Raw genomic sequence first — 20,312 nt, 5'->3', positions numbered from 1 at the left:
CTCACCCCCATTCAGATGGCTACTATGGAGAAAGAAAGAAAGAAAGAAAGAAAGAAAGAAAGAAAGAAAGAAAGAAAGAAAAGAAAGAAAGAAAGAAAGAAAGAAAGAAAGAAAGAAAGAAAGAAAGAAAGAAAGAGAAAGAAAGAAAGAAAGAAAGAAAGAAAGAAAGAAAGAAAGAAAGAAAGAAAGAAAGAAAGAAAGAAAGAAGGAGGGAAGGAAGGAAGGAGGGAGGGAAGGAGGGAAGGAAGGAAGGAGGGAAGGAAGGTAGGAAGGAAAAAACAACTGTTGTGGAAGATGTGAAGAAGTTGGAGGCCTTGCGCACTGTTGGTGGGAACGTCTACTGGTAGAGCTGCTGTGGAAAACAATATAGCGGCTCCTCAAAAAAATTAAAAATAGAACTGCCATGTGATCAAACAATTCCACTTCTGGGTATATACCTAAAAGGATTGAAAGCAGGGTCTCAAAGTCGTATTTGCATACTCCTGTTCCTATCACTAGTCACAAGAGCCAAGGCGTGGCAGCAAAGCAAATGTCCATCTATGGGTAGCGAGATGTGGCCTCCTCCATACAATGCAATGTGATTTAGCCTTAAAAAGGAGAGAAATTCTGACACCTGCTACAACATGGGTGGATCTTGAGGACATTCTGCTAAGTGAAATAACCCAGTCACAAAAAGACAAACGCTGTGTCATTCTACTTATATGAGGCATCGAGAACAGTCAAATTTATAAAAACAGATAGCAGAGTGTTGATTACCAAAAGCTAGGACAAGGGGAGCAGGGGGAGATAGGAGTTATTGTTTAAGGAGTATAGAGTTTCAGATTTGTAACATGAAATAGTTCTGGCTATATATTTCACAACAGGGTAAATACATTTACCACTATGGAACTGTACGCTTAAAAATGGGTTAAGACGGTAACGTTTATATTATGTATTTTTTACCACAAGTTTAAGATTTTGTATAGATGGGGCGCCTGGGTGGCTCAGTCGGTTAAGCAGCCGACTTCGGCCCAGGTCATGATCTCGCGGTCCGTGAGTTTGAGCCCCGTGTCGGGCTCTGTGCTGACAGCTCAGAGCCTGGAGCCTGTTTCAGATTCTGTGTCTCCCTCTCTCTGACCCTCCCCCGTTCATGCCTTGTCTCTTTCTGTCTCAAAAATAAATAAACGCTAAAAAAAAATAATAAAAAAATTAAAAAAATAAAAAAAATAAAGATTTTGTATAGAGAGGAAAAATAAATTTCAACCCGAAGAAACAAAAAGATATTTGTATCATATACAACAGAAAAATGGTTAATATACCTAATATAAAAAGAGTTCCTGCAAATCAATAAAAGAGAGTACGATAAGCCAATAGAATCATTGGCAAAGGGAAAAAGCAATTACAAAAAGAACTCTTATGCTAATAAATGTATGAAACGATGCATAACTTCCCTATTAAACAATATTTCTCTAAATTCTCTAAATTAAACAAGGTTTTTTCCCTGCCTTTTCAGATTGGCAAACTTTTTTTTTTAATTTATTTATTTTGAGAGAGAGAGTGTGGGGGAGGGGTAGAAGAGACAGAGAGAGAGAATCCCAAGCAGGCTCTGCACCATCAGTGTGGAGCAGGGCTTGAACTCACAAACCATGAGATCATGACATGAGCTGAAATCACGAGTCAGCCACCTGGCCAACTGAGCCACCCAGGTGCCCCGAGATTGGCAAACTTTAAAAACCAATTGTAGGGGCGCCTGGATGGCTCAGTTGGTTAAGTGTCCGACTTTGGCTCAGGTCATGATCTCGCGGTTTGTGAGTTCAAGCCCCGCATCGGGCTCTGTGCTGACAGCTCAGAGCCTGGAGCCTGCTTCGGATTCTGTGTCTCCCTCTCTCTCTGCCCCTCCCCGGTTCATGCTCTGTCTCTCTCTGTCTCAAAAATAAACAAAACATTAAAAAAAAAATTTAAAAAAATAAAAATAAAATAAAAATTAAAAAAAAAATAAAAAATAAAAACCAATTGTATCGGGGGGGCCTGGAAGGCAGCAGACAGCGCGCTGGATTTGGAGGAGCTTCTACTGGCGGGATTATATACAGAGAGGCATGAATGGAGCTAGGGGACTCAGTAAAAGACATTGAGGTATGAAGAAACTAACAACGGTGGGGAGCCATTCCACCCCCAAGCCTGAAGAAGCAAAGGGAACTGTAGCAAACCAGTAACCTGGGAAAACCAAATAGCTCCGCATCTCTCTCTCTCACCCTCAGAAGACAAGAATAACCCAGTCTGGAAAAGTCAGACTCCAAGCGGTACAGAGAAGACCAGACAGGAATTGGAGACAATAATCAGCACTTTGAGGATATTCCACCTGAGAGAAAATAACAGCTAACAGCTTTTAAGCACAAGGGTTACCAAGTGATATCAAGTGGTATCATCATCATCACCCCCATTTTTACAGACAGGCAAACTGAGGCATAGAAGCATTGTACTATTTGCCCAGAATACACAGGGGATCTGGGCTTTGAACCCCGGGGCAGTCTGGTATGCTAGAGCCCAGGTTGCATGCCATGTCTCTCCTTTGCCCTCTCCCCTGCTGGGGGAGGATATATCGATACCACCGTTTTAAAGGGCAATTTGAGGGGCAGCTGGGTGGCTCAGTCAGTCAAGCATCCAATTTTGGCTCAGGTCATGATCTCACCATTCCTGGGTTCCAGCCCCGCGTGGGGCTCTGTGCTGACAGCTCAGAGCCCAGAGTCTGCTTTGGATTCTGTGTCTCCCTTTCTCTCTGTCCCTCCTCTGCTCGCACTCTGTATCTCTCTCGATCAAAAATAAATAAACATTTAAAAAAAAAGTTAAAGGCAATTTGGCCATTTCTATATAAAATAATAATAGCAATAACAATAGTAGTAATAATAAAATCCTTTATAAATATAAAGATACTCTGAGACCCAGACATGCTACTTCTAGGTAACTTTGTTCTGAAATACTCACAGTGTGCAAGGATATGGGCTATTCATTTCAGGAGCAACGCATAAGTGGAACAGACCCTCAGCTGGAGGGATGATTCTCGATTAGACTAAGCCAATCACGGTGGTTGATCTCTTTCACTCCCCTGTGGTGACAGGTTTACAGTATGTAAACAGTTCCAGCCAGTGAGACAGGAGGGAAAAAGTCCCTTTTTGGGAGGCAGAAGGGATAGGCTTCTACATTTCTAAGAAAGAGAGCACTCTGTCTTTACTTGGATGTTGTCTTGTTAGGTGATGGCATCTGCAATTCTATCGCCAAATTGAAGCCTGCAGAGAATGAGCCTGGGGATGATTTTGATGAGGGCATCCCTCTGAAGAGGAGGAACTTGCAGCCCTGGAAATATTTTCTACCCGGTTATAACTGCCTGTTCTCTGGGCCCTCACCCTCCTTAGATCTCTGGCTGTGGGGGACACAGCTTTTCTTATTGCTTAAGGCAAGTTTGACCTGGGGTTTCCAGCCAAAGATGTCCTAACCAGTACAACTTGGCTGCCCTTAAAAAGGGGGGTGGGGGGGACGGCGCCTGGGTGGCTCAGTCGGTTAAGCATCTGATTTCGGCTCAGGTCATGATCTCATGGCTCATGAGTTCGAGCCCTGCATCAGGCTCTGTGCTGACAGCTCAGAGCGTGGAGCCTGCTTTGGATTCTGTTACCTCCCTCTGTTTCTGCTCTCTCCCTCTTGCTCTCTCTCTCTCTCTCTCTAAAATAAACATTAAAATTTTTTTTTCTTAATCAAGTACAATGTCTCTCATAAAGTAGTGTTGCAGAAAAATAAACAAATAAATACAATCTGAATCTGATCAATTTCCTAGATTCAGTATTAATTTACACGGTGAGTAAGTGGAACAAAGTAACACGGAACATAGTCTGCAAAATGACAACCGGGTTTTTCGTTGACCTTCCCCCCAAAAAGAAATCAAGGGAAAAACTTGAGATGTCGGGGAATCTATAGATCAAAAGAGACCTAAAAAAGATCTAGCAACCAATCCTAGCTGTGGCCACTCATTGATTGCTGATTCAAACTTTTAAAGTTGATGGTATTTATGAGACAATTTGAAATTGGAACATTGAGTAAGATAATTGATAATATTAAGGAATTATTCTTTTTTTTTTAAGTTTATTTATTTATTTATTTATTTAAGTCATTTCTCCACCCAACGTGGGGCTTGATCGCATGACCCCAAGATCAAGAGTCACATGCTCTTCCCACTGAGCCAGCCAGGTACCCCAGGGGATTATCACTTCTTAACATGTGTAAATGATATGGTGGTTTAAAAAACAAACAGGGATGCCTGGGTGGCTTAGTCAGTTAAGCATCCGACTTCGGTTCAGATCATGGTCTCACAGTTTGTAGGTTCAAGCCCCATATCAGGCTGTCTGCTGTCAGCAAAGAGCCCACTTCGGATTCTCTATCCCCCTCTCCTCTCTCTCTGCCCCTCCCCTGCTCATGCTTTCCCTCTCTCAAAACAATAAATAAACATTAAAAGAAGAAAAAGAAACATATCCCTGAGAAATACCTTCTTTCTCTTGCAAAAAGAGAAGTTTCCTTGACTTCACATCTGCAAACAAAGACCACCCCATTTCCCTGCTCACCCCTGATTCTGCCGCCTCCCCCTCCCCCCCCGCCCATGCCAACCAGCCTCTCCTCTCTGCTCCTTCCCTTCGCCACTCCAAGCTGCTCCCGGCAAGGTCCCTGGTGGCCTCCAGGTTGCTATGGCCAACGGTCACTTTTCTTTCTATCCGGAGCTTACTCACTCTCAGCAACTTTTGACCTGGGTGATTGCTCCCTCCTCCTCAGAACCCTGGATCCTGGTCCTGCAGCTTGCAAGCTTTGTGATGGTAGGCAGTTAATTAACCTCTCTGTGGCTCAATGCTCTCGGCTCTAGAGAGGGATCAATAAATAATACAGCCATTAATGGATGAGACGACTTAATGGACATAAAGCACTTAGAACAGTGTTTGGCAAATGTTAAGTGCTCCATAAATGTTAAGTGTTATGATATCTCAAGGGCATCTCAAACTTAACATGGCTCAAGTAGAACTCTAGATTGTCCCTCCCTACTAGTACCGTGTAGACTGGAAAAAATGTTCCTCTCCAGCCTTGTCCATCTCAGTAAATGGCACAACTACCCACCCATGCGGTCCGCCCAGAGACCTGGGAGTTGTCCTTGACTCCTTCCTTTCCCTCACCGCCGTCTTCCTCTCTACCCATCCAATGCTTCATCAAACCCCACTGATTCTAACTCCAAAACATATCTCAGCTCTACCTTCCTCTACCTCCAGGGCTGCCTCCCAGCCGGAAGTTGGCATCATGTCCTAACTGGACAACCACAGTAGTGTCCGGGCTGATTTTCCTTCCTCTCCTCCGTGTGCCCTTTGGTCTGTCCTTCTACCCTCCCCTGTGCAGCCAAACAGTCCTATAAAAATGTAAATCATGTCAGGGCACCTCGGTGGCTCAGTCAGTTAAGCATCCACCTCTTGATTTCGGTTCAGGTCACGATCTCAGGGTTCATGGGATCGAGCCCCACGTTGGGCACTGCGTTGATGGTGTGGAGCCTGCTTGGGATTCTCTCTCTCCCTCTCTCTATGCTTTTCCCCTGTACATGCTCTCTCTTTCTCTCAAAATAAATATATAAACATGAGAAAAATGTAAATCATGTCTCTCCCTCCTTAAACCCTTCACTGGCTCTCACTTTTCTTAGAATAAAGACCAAATCCCCTCCCAGGCCCCTGCTTGGACCAACCCCAGGCCACATCATATATGTCTTTCTCTTCTTGCTTCCTCTGTGCACCTGAGGGCCTTTGCATACACTACTACCTCTGCCTGGACCACTTTTACCCCCGGTGTTCATATGACTCCCTCCTTTTTATCCTTCAGACTTCACCTTACTGGAGGCCTTTCCTTACCACTCTATTTAATATTGTTCAATCCAATTACCAATGAACACAGTATCCTGCTCACTGAACTTAACACAATTTATACTTACATATTTATTTCTTTGTTTATTTATGTACAGCTGGTCTCCCCCACCAAACAGTAGAAAAGCAGAGAATTTGGGGTTTTGGTTTTTTGTGTTCCTTGAGGAATAGGGCCATGTAATTGCCACATCCCTAGTTTTAAAAATCATAATTGGCATTAGCACATGCTCAGTAAATATTTGTCGAATGAATTATTGGACTATTGATTTAAAAAGAAAGTCAGGGGCGCCTGGGTGGCGCAGTCGGTTAAGCGTCTGACTTCAGCCAGGTCACGATCTCGCAGTCCGTGAGTTCGAGCCCCGCGTCGGGCTCTGGGCTGATGGCTCAGAGCCTGGAGCCTGTTTCCGATTCTGTGTCTCCCTCTCTCTCTGCCCCTCCCCCGTTCATGCTGTGTCTCTCTCTGTCCCAAAAATAAATAAACGTTGAAAAAAAAATTTTTTTAAAGAAAGTCAATCGTGGAAGGATGTGCATGGGATTTTCACAGTTATGAAAGTCAGTCTACAAACTTCAACACGCGATGACACTATTTCTGTGATGCTCCCCGTTCTCCCAAGGCCGTTGGAGACAAGTTGAACTTCAGTCCTGCTGAGGCTGGGCCACAATTCCAGGATATTCAGCAGGGCCAAATCTGCTTGGGGGGAGTTGCTGAGAGAGGGACAGGTTGGACAGTATTGAGCCTTCATGCAACAGATGACTGCTGAGACATCGTCAACTGATTCAATGGCCCCTTCGGTCCTGCGCCCTGTACTGTGTCTGCTTTGGGCTTGGGACCGGGGAAAATATTACAAGCTGCCTGCCTAGTAGACCCATGAGCTGTTTCCGCTCTGGAGGGCCTGCCAAGAAGCAGGTGGCAGGTCCCCCTCCCATTCTGGGCCAAGCTCTTATCTCTGCTGAGAAATTCCCTTCCCCGAAAGGCTTCAGCTTTTGAAACACACAAACCAGCTTTTCTGCTCTTGGGTCAGCCATATGCATCCCCAGGGGCAATAAGCACAGAAAAGCAGGAAAACATAGGAAAGAACCAACTAGATTAACACAGAAATACATTACACGTTTGGAAAAAATCATGCTGTCCACCATGCGGGGAAATGACTAGAAAGGCCAAAATGGACAACAAGTCCACTGGGGAGTTGGCCACCCCAGGGGGAGAGATGGGGTCGAGGTGTTGGACAGGAGAGGGTGGATATCAGAGCCATTCGGAAGATTAAAATCAGTAGGAACTTGGTGAGGGATGGGGTGGGGTGGGGGAGGTAAGGAAGAAGGAGGCATCTGGAATGACTCCTAAGAGTCTGCCTTGGGAGGGGGATGGCTCTCCCATTGCACAGAATGTTCCCACCTCCTCCACCGTAAGCACTTTGCCCAGCCCCCCCTCCTACTCATCCTTCAGACCTCCATTCAAGCCTCGCTTCTACAGAGCCACCCTACCTCACCCCAGGGCCAGCTGGATTCTTGGATTTGATGTTTCTTCCTTTGAATATTTACTGGGTGTGCGATGACACATCCATTAGTGTCTACCCCCGCCAAGACTGTCAGGCTGTGAGCGGATCCGGGCTCATCCTTGCAACCCCAGTGCCCAGCACATAGTAGGTGCTCAATAAATAAAGGCTCTGAAACGCAGGCAGAGGAGGATGGAGTGTATCCTGCAGGCTGGTGTTTCTCCAGGGGAGTGGAGGCTGCTGGGTAAAAAAAATACATAGACCCCCTCTGCCACCTCTACTCTTCACTCTCCTCACTTTGTGCTTGTGATGAGAGTGTTACTAGGGGTACAGTGTGCAAATGAGTCTGGAAGTAGGAGAAAAGTTGGTAAGATTGCAGTTAGCAGGACCCGTGGGCGTTTCTGGAAGGGAGAAGAGAGTGGATGAAAGCAGGCATGAAGGTCTGTGGGCCTGGCAGGAAGCTCAGAGGGGACAGGGTGCAGGAGGTGGCAGAGAGGGCCCCCAGGGGTGTTCGGACGCCAGAGCTACAGGATGATCCTGAGCAGTCCCCACCTTCTATCTGTGGCCCGAGGGGCCTTCCCAGCCTGGTCTGAAGGAAATAAACACTGTGCTCCATCCACTGGTGAGCAGCCCCTGAGTTTGCTGTTTTGCTCATGGCTGTGTCTGGAAAGGTGTCTGTGTCTAGAAAAGCCCATAGTAGAGGCTCCAAAGTATCTGTTATTATTGAAGGAAGGAAGGAAAAAGTGAATGTTCTCAAAGGGCTTGGTAAGTCTAGGGGAGGCACCGGGATTACCAGGCTCCTGTGGGAAAGGCTGCTGTGAGTATTAAACAAGATCCTGTTTTTAAAGAACGCAAGATCAAAATCTGAGAAGACAGAGCTGGGCCAGACCAGGAGGAAGCTGGGCAGGGAGTCACCTAGTGGCCGGCTCCCGCTCCCCCCACCCCCAGGCCAGCCCCTCGGGAAACCTCAAGGGGTCCTCCGGGAGCGCCGCCCCAGCACGACCGACACCTTCGCCCCACCCGGCCGGCAGGCAAGAATTTGCCCCGCTGACCTCCCCAGGCGCGCTGCTGTCGCCATGGCGACCAACCTGGAAACAAGCGGCCCGATTGTCCCTGCTCAGCGGGGCAGGTGAAACCCTGGCCACGTGACCGATACTGAGCCAGGTGCGGTGACTGGGACACCCGCCGCCTCCCCGCCTTAACCCCTTCAGCGCCGCCGCCCCCAGGGCGCCGGGTGCCTGCAAGCCGCAGGCCGCACCCCTTCGGGCCCCGGCTTCCCAGCCAGAAGGGAGGTGGCTAGATACCCGGAGCACTGCACTAGGAGTCACATTCCCGGGAAGGAATTCGGGCTGGGCCACGCACGTGCTGAGTGACTGGAGCTGGGTCATTCCCCTCCCGCGTCTCTATGTTCCCGGCAGGAAAATGAGGATGACAACACCCTCCCACTACCCCGGGACTTGCAGACGGCTGGGAAGGGACGCTGGGAGTAAAGACTCCCAGTGCAGTCTCATTCTGCACCCCTCTCCCCCCGCGTGACCGCAGCGTCTCAGGGGCTCCGGAAGGCCTCCCCTCCAACAGCTGACACTCCCCCAAGAGGGACACCCTCACCAACAAACCAGTTAGGAGCTGGCCGGTTCCTATCAAGCTGCGGAGGGGTGGGCGGCCCCCAGGTTGACCCCTTCCCAACACTCCATCACCAGAGTCCTTCCCAGGTGGTGACAACCCCTCTCTCGCGGCCCCACCACTTTCTCTAGAGTGTTCAGTGGAAACCTCAAGCCAACTGGTTTCTCCCCTTGCCTCCAGGCCCTAACCAGCCACGTGATGGGGCCTGGGCCCAGGTCTCAGGAATGTCTCCGGACTGCTTCTGCCATAGACCCAGGGCTCTGGGCAGATGGTCAAGGGTTGTGGGCCAGGCTCAGGTTACCTGGCTAGACTGTAGGCTGGAGCAGCTGTGGGGGGTGGTTTGAAACCACTTTTGAAATACTACCCTTCTGAATCACCATCACGATGTCAACCCCCAGCCTCTTCATCCGCCAGTTCTAGAAAAACACCCTGCTTGATGTCTCCTCTGAGGACCCCTCCCATGCCTTGGATCGGCTCCCATTCTGGGCTCAGATGTCCTCATCACTCCCCTAATGACTATGCTGGTAACAAATCACCACACCACCTGGTGTGTTTAGCGTCCCCAGTGACCTTAAAGCCCTTCTTTCCTTAGAACAAAACAACTGCCAGTCCCCAAGCTGACTCAAGGCGAAGGCCATTTTATGGGGCAAGGGATTTACTACATCTTAGAGTTAAGATGCATCCTTACCAAGGGGAGCCTGGATGGCTCAGTCGGTTAAGCATCAGATTTCAGCTCGGGTCATTATCTCACCATTCATGGGTTCGAGCTCTGCATCAGGCTCTGTGGGGACAGCTCAGAGCCTGGGACCTGCTTCAGATTCTGTATCTCCCTCTCTCTCTGCCCCACTCGCACTCTGTGTCTCTCTCAAAAACAAGTAAAGATTTTTTAAAAATTAAAAAAAAAAAAAAAAAAAAAGATGCTCCTACTGGTCCTGACTCCCATCAGGCCTGCCCTAAAGAGTGAGAGTCCTGGCTGGACCAGATGTCATCTCTGGAAGGGGCACTGACCCAGCCACCAGGTGAACCTTCACCTAAGCCTCAGCTAGTGCCCTGAATCTCTTCACGATCATTCGGTAAAATGATTACAATTGCACTTTGCACCAGATAAACAACACAGGACTCCGGTCCTCCAGAACTCCCAGCCTATGGGGACACAGAGAAAGCCAGTTCTAGAATACCATATGGTAGACTGACAAATGCTTTGAGAACATAGGATAGAAGAGATTAGTGTCAACCGGGGAAATCTGGGAAGGCTTTTGAGGAGGTGGCAGCTATCCTGGACATTTACAGTTGTACAGGACTTGGGCCACTAGCTATCTAGGAGGCAGCCACCCATCTCAGCAGAGGGAGTCTTCGGGATAAAGACCAAAAGGAAGGTGTGCAATGTAGCTCTCTGGTTGGGGAGTAAGAGAATAGGAAGCATGGGTGGAAAAGCAGGTAGGATCAGACTGGGGGACGCTAGGGATGCTGTTTCAACTCTCAAGTTTAAGGGTGGGGAGTCCCTAAAGGTTTCTGAGCAGAAGAATGCTGTAAAAGGAGCAGCGGGCTGAGACCTGAGACCATAGCACCACTGCCACCACTGCCCCAGACTGGGGAGAGAAGATGGCAGCCAGTCAGGCTTCCAAAGGGAGGTTTTTTGTTTGTTTGTTTGTTTTAATTTTTTTTTCAACGTTTATTTATTTTTTGGGGACAGAGAGAGACAGAGCATGAACGGGGGAGGGGCAGAGAGAGAGGGAGACACAGAATCGGAAACAGGCTCCAGGCTCCGAGCCATCAGCCCAGAGCCCGACGCGGGGCTCAAACTCCCGGACCGCGAGATCGTGACCTGGCTGAAGTCGGACGCTTAACCGACTGCGCCACCCAGGCGCCCCCCAAAGGGAGGTTTTTTAATGTGCGGGATGTGCTGAGTTCAAGGGTGGGAGAATCGTTTATTTCTCTGCTGGTAAAGAGGCGTGAGGTCTGACCCATTTCAGCTCAACGAAGCAAACACCCTCCAGTACAAACACCTGGCTTCCCACCTTGATTCGCATCAAGAATGGCAGATAGATAGATAGATAGATAGATAGATAGATAGATAGATAGATAGAATGGCAGACCAGACAGCGGTTCTGGTTCTGCCTCTTGTACAAGCCATTTGCCCCAGTTTCCCCATCTCTAAAGGGTGGGCATGTTGGGTGGATGGAGATGAGCTCTCTAGAGTTTCCCCTAGCTCTTTCTAGAGTCCAGGACTTCGGGATGGGAAAGAGGTGCACCACCCGGCCTGCCTGGGCCCCCAGCTGTGGAGCACGACGCCTCCAAGCCGGCGCCTCGACGACGGGAGCCACTTTTGGCGTCTCTCCGCGCCCGCCTGCGGCACAGAAAGCATGGCACCCACCCAAGGCGGGGCGTGAGGGCAGAGGAGCAGGCCAGGTGTGGGGCGCGCGCTGGCCAAAGGCAGGGGCTCCTCGGCTTGCCAAGGACCCGTCCCGCGGCCGCCCAGGGCTCCCGCCCCAAATCCAGGACATTCCAAACGGCGGGCTTTGGACTCCCACACCACAGGACCCTGACTCTCCGCGAGGACTCGGCGCCTGGGGCGGGAGGGCGTTGGGCGGTGCTTCTCGAGGGGCGTGACCAAGGCATAGGGTGGCTCCGCCCGGGGCGTGGCGAAGGCGGCTCTCTCGCCCGCTGGCGCCGTGGCTGAGGGGATTACGTAATGACGCAAGAGGAGGAGCTGCGGGAACAGACGGTACTCTGGGATTACGTAAGGAAACGAAAAAGGGGGTGGGGAACTCCGCGGTAGTGGGCGGGATGGAAGGCGGAGCTGCAGTCGGAACTGGACAGGGCTCTGAGCGAAGGCGGGAGGCGGAGCCAGGGGATAGGAAGAGCTGCGCGCCTGGTAGCTGTTCCCGGGCATGCTCCGCTGGGCCCGCGTCTGGAGGCTCCCCCTTAGGGGGCTCGGCCCCTCCAGTCTCAGCGCCTCCAGGGTGCCCTTCGCACCCAGCAGCAGTGGCCGAAGCGGCACCGAGAGGAGGTCAGTCAAGGGCGCCATGTGGGAGGCCGTCCATCGCTCCTCCTCGTTCAGTTCGGCTCCGCCTCCTCCGCTTACGCCCGCCCCCCAGGCCGCTCCCCTAAACCCCTTCCCGAGCCAGCTTAGACCCCTCCTCCATCCTTGCTCCTCCCTCCAGGTCGGTGCTGCTTTCCTACAAACTTCTGGACGGAGAGGCGGCCCGCCCGGCCCTCGTGTTTCTGCACGGGCTCTTCGGCTCCAAAACCAACTTCAACTCCATCGCTAAGGCCCTGGCCCAGCAGACTGGCCGGAGGGTGAGCTTCCGGGAGAGGCGGGGTCCCCGGGAGGTGGGACCTGGCTGGGCGGGGCTAGGGAGATGGCCGAGGCGGGCCCCGCTTTTCCGCCCTCACTATTGGACACCCGGCGAGGAGTGGCCGGTCTCTCTAAGCAGAAGTGAAGAGGTTGACCTTCTAAGGATGCAGGCCACATGGCACACCGTGGCCCTATGTGGACCCATTCATTCCGTCGTGCCTGCATCCATCCAGTCCTTCATTCGTGTTAATAGATCTTCAAGCTAGGCTCGCTGTCCAGTGCCTAAGTGCCAACACCTCCCTGGTAAGGGGACCAGCCCTGTTTGTTCACCAGGGTTGAAGGGGCTTACCACCTTTTACAGCAGCCCATCCTTCTGTGCTCCCAACTGTTTTCCACTTCAATATCTTTCCCCAGGCTCCCTACCCGCCCCCCACCCCCTCAGCCTTCAGGAATGCCGTGCCTTCTCTATGCCCTGAATGTGGATGCCAGCTCTTCCCACCCTCACTCCGCTCCGCAGGTGCTAACAGTGGATGCTCGGAACCATGGTGACAGCCCCCACAGCCCAGACATGAGCTACGAGGCCATGAGCCAAGACGTGCAGGATCTCCTGACCCAGCTGGGCCTAGTGCCCTGTGTCCTCGTTGGCCACAGCATGGGAGGCAGGACAGCCATGCTGCTGGCACTCCAGAGGGTGAGCTGTCCCTATACAGGGCTTCTTCCCATCCAGTGTAGACCATGAGTGCCCAGCAGACGACCTGGGACTCAACTGAGCCTTGGATGGCCAAATTCAGGATCTGGTGACTATGCCTGAGACCCACTGTGTCTGCCCTAAGGCTGGTCCCAAGTTTGGTTCTTTCACCCAGCCAGAGCTGGTGGAACGCCTGATTGCTGTGGACATCAGCCCAGTGGAGACCACATCCAACTCAGACTTCCCATCCTACATGGCAGCCATGAGGGCTGTAGACGTCCCAGATGACATGTCCCGCTCCTCTGCCCGAAAACTGGCCGATCAGCAGCTCAGCACTGTTATCCAAGTAATGTACCCATGTCCCGGCTGGTGTTGTGGGCTGGGACCTGTCCAGGGAAGAGTGGCAGCCCCAGGCCTCACACGGAGGTTCCCCCGCCCCCCACACCCAACTACTGGACCCCTACAGGACACGGCCGTGCGTCAGTTCCTGCTCACCAACCTGGTGGAGGTGGATGGGCGCTTCGTCTGGAGGGTGAACTTGGAAGCATTGGCCCAGCACGTGGACAAGATCTTGGCTTTCCCACCACGACAAGAATCTTACCCTGGGCCAACCCTCTTCCTCCTGGGTGGAAACTCTCAATATGTGCAGTAAGCCAGACTGGGTGGCGGGAGGGGCATGCCCCACTTACCCAGGCCCCAGCCTGGGGATCCTGCCTTGGGGAGGGCTTCGGTGCGGGCAGGGGGGTGCCTGAGAGTTCACAAATACCCCTGGCATGTGTGTTCATGTAGCTCTCTCCTCCCTGCTTTGCCTCCACTTCTCTCTCCCCCCCATCTGGGCGGCCTCCTCTTCGACGGACAGTCCCAGCCACCATTCTGAGATCAGGCGGCTCTTCCCTCAAGCCCAGATGCAGACTGTGCCCAATGCTGGTCACTGGATCCATGCTGACTGCCCACAGGACTTCATGGCTGCCATCCGAGGCTTCCTAGCCTAAGAGTTGCTGGCAAGACGAGGCAGGAAGCCCCAGGCTTCAAGGCCCTGCAGCCTGTTCCACGTTTCCGCACAAAAGGACTCAGGCACTGAGAGAGCATGAGGGTGCAAAGGGTCAGACCTCAAGTTTTAATGAATAAAGACACTGCTCCCAAGCCCCCGGGCTGAGCTCTGTCACCGCCAGCGTCCCCACTGACCCAGGAGGAATCGGACCCAGGGAGCCCTGGCAGTTCTGGGGGTCACCGGGGCTCCCTGAGGGCCCCTGGACTCTCTCTGCAGCTGACTCTCGACCTGCTGTCTCACCAGTAGCCGCATGTCCTCCTGGGGGGCAGGAGAGCAGGTTCAGGGCCGACCCTGTGCCTCTTCCCCATGCCTCCCAGGCCCGGCTGGCATTCCCACCCTACCTCCCAGGCCTCCACCTCCTGCCTCAGCCTCAGTTTCTCCTCCAGGACCTCCAGCAGCTGGGCCTCCACAGCTCGCAACTTGGCTTTGCATGTGTCCAGCTCAGCCTCCACTGCCTGCTTCCTGCAGGCGGCCGGGAGAACAGCTTGAGCTTGAACCCTACAGATCTGCTTCTGGGCCCTGAGGGTGGGCAAGTGTGGCCACAGCCCCTGCCTTGTGACGAGGCGAGTATGTATGTGGCTTTCCTTCCAGGAATGCCTGACTTCTCACACCCTCTCCTCTAGCAGGACAGAGCCCTGAGGGCGAGCCACCCACTGCCCTCCCCCCCCCCCCCCCAAGCATCTGCCTCTCACTTGGCAATGGCTTCATCCCGCTCCTGGAGGACTTGGTCCAGCGAAAGCTCTGTCTGGGTGTCCCCCAGTGCTACAGCGACTCACGATTCTGGGCTCTGTTGTAGAGTGACAGAGAAGGGAGCAGGGATCTGGAGCTTGTCTGGATGAGGTGTCCCACCCGAGACCCTTCTGCCCTTGCCTGGGCTCTGATGCCAGTGTCAGGAGGTGAGAGGTCTGGAAAGTTTCATTCCCGCCCCCCAGTACCCATCTCATGGACCTCTGAAAGTTGAGCAGGGGGACCGTGCCACGCTGAGGGGGTGGCAGGTGTGGCCTCTGTCTGGCACAGGGCTAAACAGGGGACAGGGTGTTTGGACCCTCAAGGAAGAAAGAAGTTCTCACCCATTGCATAGGAAAGAGACAAGGTGGGTTCAGAAGGACACTTACCCCTCTAGGGCCCCAGACAGAGAGGGTGGCCTGGTAACTGGGACTCTTGTCAGTGGGGTGGGGCACGCGGACAACATGGCCCTTTGCCCTCCCTTCCGGGCTAGGCACTCCCAGTCAGGCCCCGCCCCCTGTTGGCAGGCCCCTGCCTCCCCTCCTGGATCCTGGAACCCTCCCACCAGGCCCAGATCTTCCTCAGCCCCTTCCCGCAGTCACACATGTCCCTCACCCCAAGGGGGCGCTCAAACCACGTCTGAGGGACAGACAGCCAGGACGGCTTCAATGCTGACAGGCACAGGTACCCCAGGCCCCCATCCTGAAAGGTTGGCATCTTGATCCTTTGAATGGCATCTATAACCACCTATAACCCATCTTAGCTCCGCAGAAAACAGGAGGAAAAATGTTTAACCATTCCTGGCAGGGTCCTAACATCTTTGGATGTCCATACTTCCTGGCAATAATATTGCTCGCTGTTCCTCCGGTATATTCCCAACATTCTAATCCTTGAGCGCGGTGGGGTCCGCTGTGCTGGGGTTATCCAGGCAGCCCCCGCCAACCTCCGTGCCCTCATTGAGCACACAAGTGACATCAGACGTGAGAGAGAGTGTTCCCCATTGAGAAGCCTCTTCAGCAAGGTCATGTCTAGGGGATTAGATCCTCAACTCTGTCCTGCATAATAAATATTTCCTCCAGGGGGCACCTGGGTGGCTCAGCCGGTTAAGCGTCAGCCTTTTGATTTCGGCTCAGGTCAGGATCTCAGTTCATGGGTTCAAGCCCCACATCACTTCCTCTCCCTCCCACTCAAGCACGCACGTGCTCTCTCTCTCAAAATAAACAAACTTTAATTAATTTTAAAAAATTAAATGTATTTCCTCCAGGAACCCCCCTGCAGACATGATTCCTGGTTGTTCATGGGTGCCACTGAGTCAGGTGCACCTCCAACAGCCAGACCAACAATTTCTTTGGTTGAGTCCCAGGTGGAGAAGTGGGGTTCAGATGTACTCCCAAATACACCCTTTTTGTTGAGGAGATTGGTTCAGTGTGTTTTGAGAGGTTGGTCTGTGTGCCATGATCCAGACAGGACCCAGAGACCTGGTCTCAGGAACCTCCAAGGCCAGCAGAGATGAAGCATAGATATAATCAGAAAAGAGTGTCAGGGGGTCCAGGAACAGTGGGAGCACAAAGGAGGTCACAGGAAGTTCTGCAGAAGCTTCTTCAAAATGAATCCTGCAGGCCAGCAGGAGTCAACCAGGAGAAAGGCATTTCTTTTAACTTTTTATTTGGAAACAATTTCAAAACTGCCCTTCAGTGTCCAAAAAAAAAAAAAAAAATCCTTTTAGGGTTAAAAAAAAAAAAATCTAATAGGGTATCAAACATTGTACCTAGTCGTCACATCTCTCTGGTCACCCTCGGTCTAAAACCATTTGCAGCCTTTCTTTGAATGTCATGGCCTTGACATTTTGAAGATTTCAGAGAAGTTATTTTATAGACTGTCCCTCAATATGGGTTTGTCCGTGCCTTCCTTATGATTAGACCACTGTTATCATTATGGGGCAGAGATATCACAGAAAGGATGCTGTGTTTTCATGAATCCAATATCATTTGGAACCATGATTGGTGGGATCAATGCTGATCACTTGACCATGACTAATAAGCACTGGGGCAGGGAGGTACTTTGAGATTATGACACATCCTTTCCTTTACCCCACTTTCAGCCATTGGGTTCGGCACCCACCGATGTTTCTTGCCCGAATTAATTATTACTACAATGATCTGCAAATGGTGATTTTCTTTTCTTCCTTTTTTTTTTTTTTTAAGATTTCTTGGGGCGCCTGGGTGGCTTAGTGGGTTAAGCGTCCCACTTTGGCTCAGGTCATGATCTCACGGTTCAGGAGTTCCAGCCCCACGTCGGGCTCTGTGCTGACAGCTCAGAGCCTGGAGCCTGCTTCAGATTCTGTGTCTCCCTCTCTCTCTCTGCCCCTTCCCTGCTTGTGCTCTGTCTCTCTCTCAAAAATAAACATTAAAAAAAATCAAGAATAACTTTAGTCCACAACGATCATTTTCCCACGCTTGTGGTTTGTGAACATTGATTCAGACTCTTCACTTGCCACGTGTCCATCCTGAGCATCTCCTCTGCGTTCCCTCACACGGTTTTCTCGAACATACCATCCTCACTTGTGCTTGGAAATACAGAGCTCTTTGAATGCACGAATGACACTTGCTGCAAACATTATTCCAAATTGTGAGGGTGGCTTTTTCATCCGAGTGATAGGTTAGCATTTGAGATCTCCTTACGGCAGCACAGGATAATATAAAACAGCAATTTGCAGGGCGCCTGGGTGGCCCAGTGGGTTAAGTGTCTCGCTCTCAGTTTCGGCTCAGGCCATCATCTCACAGTTCGTGCAGCGAGGCCCCGTGTCAGGCTCTGTGCTGTCAGTGTGGATGGAGCCTGTTCGGGATTATGTCTCTCCCTCTCTCTCTGCCCCTCCCCTGCTCGCGTGTACACGCCGTCTCTCTCAAAAATAAATAAACATTAAAAAAAATAAGTGGATTTGTTCTCTCGCCCTGCTTTTGTCTTTCTCCACAGCGCTCCTTACCATGCGGTGTAGCCATTTACCTGCTTATTGTCCGTCTGCCTTCACTAGAATGTGAGCTCCGTGAGGTCAGGGGGTTTTGTCTGTCTTCCTAGTTTATGTCCACTCCCTGGAGACATGCCTAGAACATAGTAGGTGCTCAGTAAGTGTTTGTGGAATGAATGAATATAAAGCTCTTAGACGCTTTTGGTAGCCCAGGGGCAGCCAGGAGCCATGCACGAGGATGGCATTGGAGTTGAGGGTTGGGGAGGTAGCCCCACAGGAGCCAAGCGCACAGGAGAAGAGCATCCAAGTCCAGGGAAGCCCGGTTGTTTAAGGGGATTAGCTGCACACAGGGACACTGGCCAGATTTTGAAGTGTATTGAAGACAATTGGAGAAAGGAGGTAAAATATGGAACGGGGGGAAGCTAGGATGAGCCTATGCCTGTGGCCTGGAATTTAGGTCTAAGGGTAAACTTTTTCTTTTTAAAGTTTATTTATTTTGAGAGAGACAGAGACAGCATGGGTGAGGGAGGGGCAGAGAGAGAGGGAGATCAGAATCTAAAGCAGCTGTCAGCACGGAGCCCGATGCCACGAACCACAAGATCATGACCTGAGCCGAAGTATGGCGCTTAACCGACTGAGCCCCCCAAGCGCCCCAAGAAATCTTAGAAAGAAAGGGAGAGAGAGAGAGAGAGAGAGAGAAAGGAAGGAAGGAAGGAAGGAAGGAAGGAAGGAAGGAAGGAAGGAAGAAAGAAAAGAAAAAAGGAAAGGAAAGGAAAGGAAAGGAAAAAGGAAAAGAAAAGAAAATCACCATTTGCAGATCATTGTAGTAATAATTAATTCGGGCAAGAAACATCGGTGGGTGCCGAACCCAATGGCTGAAAGTGGGGTAAAGGAAAGGATGTGTCATAATCTCAAAGTACCTCCCTGCCCCAGCCCCATTTAAGTTATTCTTAAAAATACGTGATTTAAGGGGCACCTGTGTGGCTCAGTCAGTTGAGTATCTGACTCTTGATTTCAGCTCAGGTCAGGATTCCAGGGTCATGAGATGGAGCCCCACGTCAGGCTCATACATAGCGAGCCCCTCTCCCCACTCACACATACTCTCTCTCTCTCTCTCTCTCAAATAAATAAAAATGAAAAAACAAAGCATAATCCTTAAAAAATATATGTGTGATTTGGGGGTGCTTGGGTGGCTCAGTCAGCTGAGCGTCCGATTCTTGATTACAACTCAGGTCGTGATCTCACCGTTTATGGGATCGAGCCCCCATTGGGCTCTGTGATGACAGTGTGGAGGTTGCTTGGGATTCTCTCTCTCCCTCTCCCTCTGCCCCTCCTTCGCTCATGCTCTCTCTGTCTCAAAATAAATAAGTAAACTTAAAAAAAATTTTTTTTAAATATGTGATTTTAAGATAGTTACACTTTAAATATTTTCGCTAAGTATAACCAGGAAGTCATTTATTTCATATGCATCCCCTAAATGTTTAAACTAGAATATTGGGCCAAACTTCTTTGAAATATTCTCATTGCGAAAAGGAGGGAACAACCTTATATTCAGGCGTATAATGAATCCCATCGCAAAGCCCTACCTCAAATCACACGCTGAGCAGTGGGACCCATTCCCCAGCTGCCCATCACCCAATCTCCCTCCTCCCCTGCTTCCCCAGGAGGGCTGAGCTCAGGGCTTGGGGCTGAGCTGGCAAATGGTCGACGGTGGGCTGGGGTGCTAGAGGATGGAAGTGGGAAGGAGACTGCCAGCTGGCCGGGGGGGCTGGGCTGTATGGTCAAAACAGCTGGTGTCTAAAGGGCTGACAAGCCATGTCACCCAACCTTTGTGATCTTGTTTGGGCTTACCTCCCTGCGCCTCATCGTCCTCATCTGCGAAATGGAATAAATGGAGGGCCTCTCTGATAGGGTCACAGTAAAGGTTAAATAAGGTACCTTGAACAATGGCCAATGCTTGCACCGTAATGGACCAGGGCCAGATTTCCCAGGAAAGGAGAGAAAGTCTGCCATTAAGCGAAAGAAAAGCAACAAAGGGAGAACATCGACAACAAAACAACAACAACAACAACAACAACAACAGCAACAACAGCAACAACAACAACACGCTCCCTATGCTCCCTCCAGGTCAGCTGCCCCTTCCTGCTCTGCACCTGTCATGGGCTCTGCCCCAGGGACGGTTCTGCTTCTGAATTCTACACCAGCGGCCTCCTCATCCCCCTCCAGCCCCTGCACTTCCACATTATTGTCTTGTCACTTTCAAAGTGTCTCTCCCACCAGCCCGAGAGCTTCTGGAGGACAGGTGGTGACTGTCATCACCCCAACCTGGGCACACAGGTGCTCAAGCCGCGATGGTGGCAGTAAAGCAGCACCAGCCTTGCCCAGCAGGTGGCAGCAGTTCCCAATCACAGGGATCTGGCAGGCAAGGGGCCCAACCCCACCCTGCCCAGCCTGTGGGATGGAAACTCCAAACTGCCCCCAGGGGTTTGGGGAACCCCCAAATGCCCAGCCTTCCCCTCGGTGCTCCTTTATAGGAACACCGCTCATTCAAGCGTG

General features: G+C 51.2%; 1 protein-coding gene and 2 long non-coding RNA genes across 4 annotated transcripts; 1 reads left to right on the top strand and 2 right to left on the bottom strand.

Annotated features, from left to right (window-relative positions):
• Positions 1–6,311: 6,311 nt before the first annotated feature.
• On the bottom strand, positions 6,312–8,431 carry LOC123382629. The gene is made up of 3 exons (XR_006591278.1): positions 8,372–8,431; positions 7,395–7,645; positions 6,312–6,617 (listed from the first exon to the last, which is right to left on the bottom strand). It is a non-coding gene; the product is annotated as an uncharacterized LOC123382629 (long non-coding RNA).
• A 3,410-nt stretch (positions 8,432–11,841) lies between these two features.
• Positions 11,842–14,157, top strand: ABHD11 (abhydrolase domain containing 11). Its single transcript, XM_003998590.6, has 6 exons — positions 11,842–12,038; positions 12,193–12,328; positions 12,844–13,017; positions 13,190–13,360; positions 13,481–13,662; positions 13,874–14,157. The coding sequence occupies exons 1-6, from the start codon at positions 11,920–11,922 to the stop codon at positions 14,004–14,006; spliced, it is 915 nt and encodes a 304-aa protein (XP_003998639.1). The 5' UTR covers positions 11,842–11,919; the 3' UTR covers positions 14,007–14,157.
• LOC102902394 lies at positions 14,103–15,294 on the bottom strand. Of its 2 annotated transcripts, XR_006591131.1 has the most exons (3): positions 15,181–15,294; positions 14,758–14,852; positions 14,103–14,527 (listed from the first exon to the last, which is right to left on the bottom strand). It is a non-coding gene; the product is annotated as an uncharacterized LOC102902394 (long non-coding RNA). The 2 variants fall into 2 exon arrangements; XR_006591130.1 differs by having other exon boundaries at positions 14,758–15,216.
• Between the last annotated feature and the right edge of the window lie 5,018 nt (positions 15,295–20,312).

Source organism: Felis catus, chromosome E3 (assembly GCF_018350175.1).
Source record: "Felis catus isolate Fca126 chromosome E3, F.catus_Fca126_mat1.0, whole genome shotgun sequence".
Taxonomy (NCBI): Eukaryota; Metazoa; Chordata; class Mammalia; order Carnivora; family Felidae; genus Felis; species Felis catus.
This window is presented reverse-complemented; position numbering and strand designations above follow the sequence as displayed.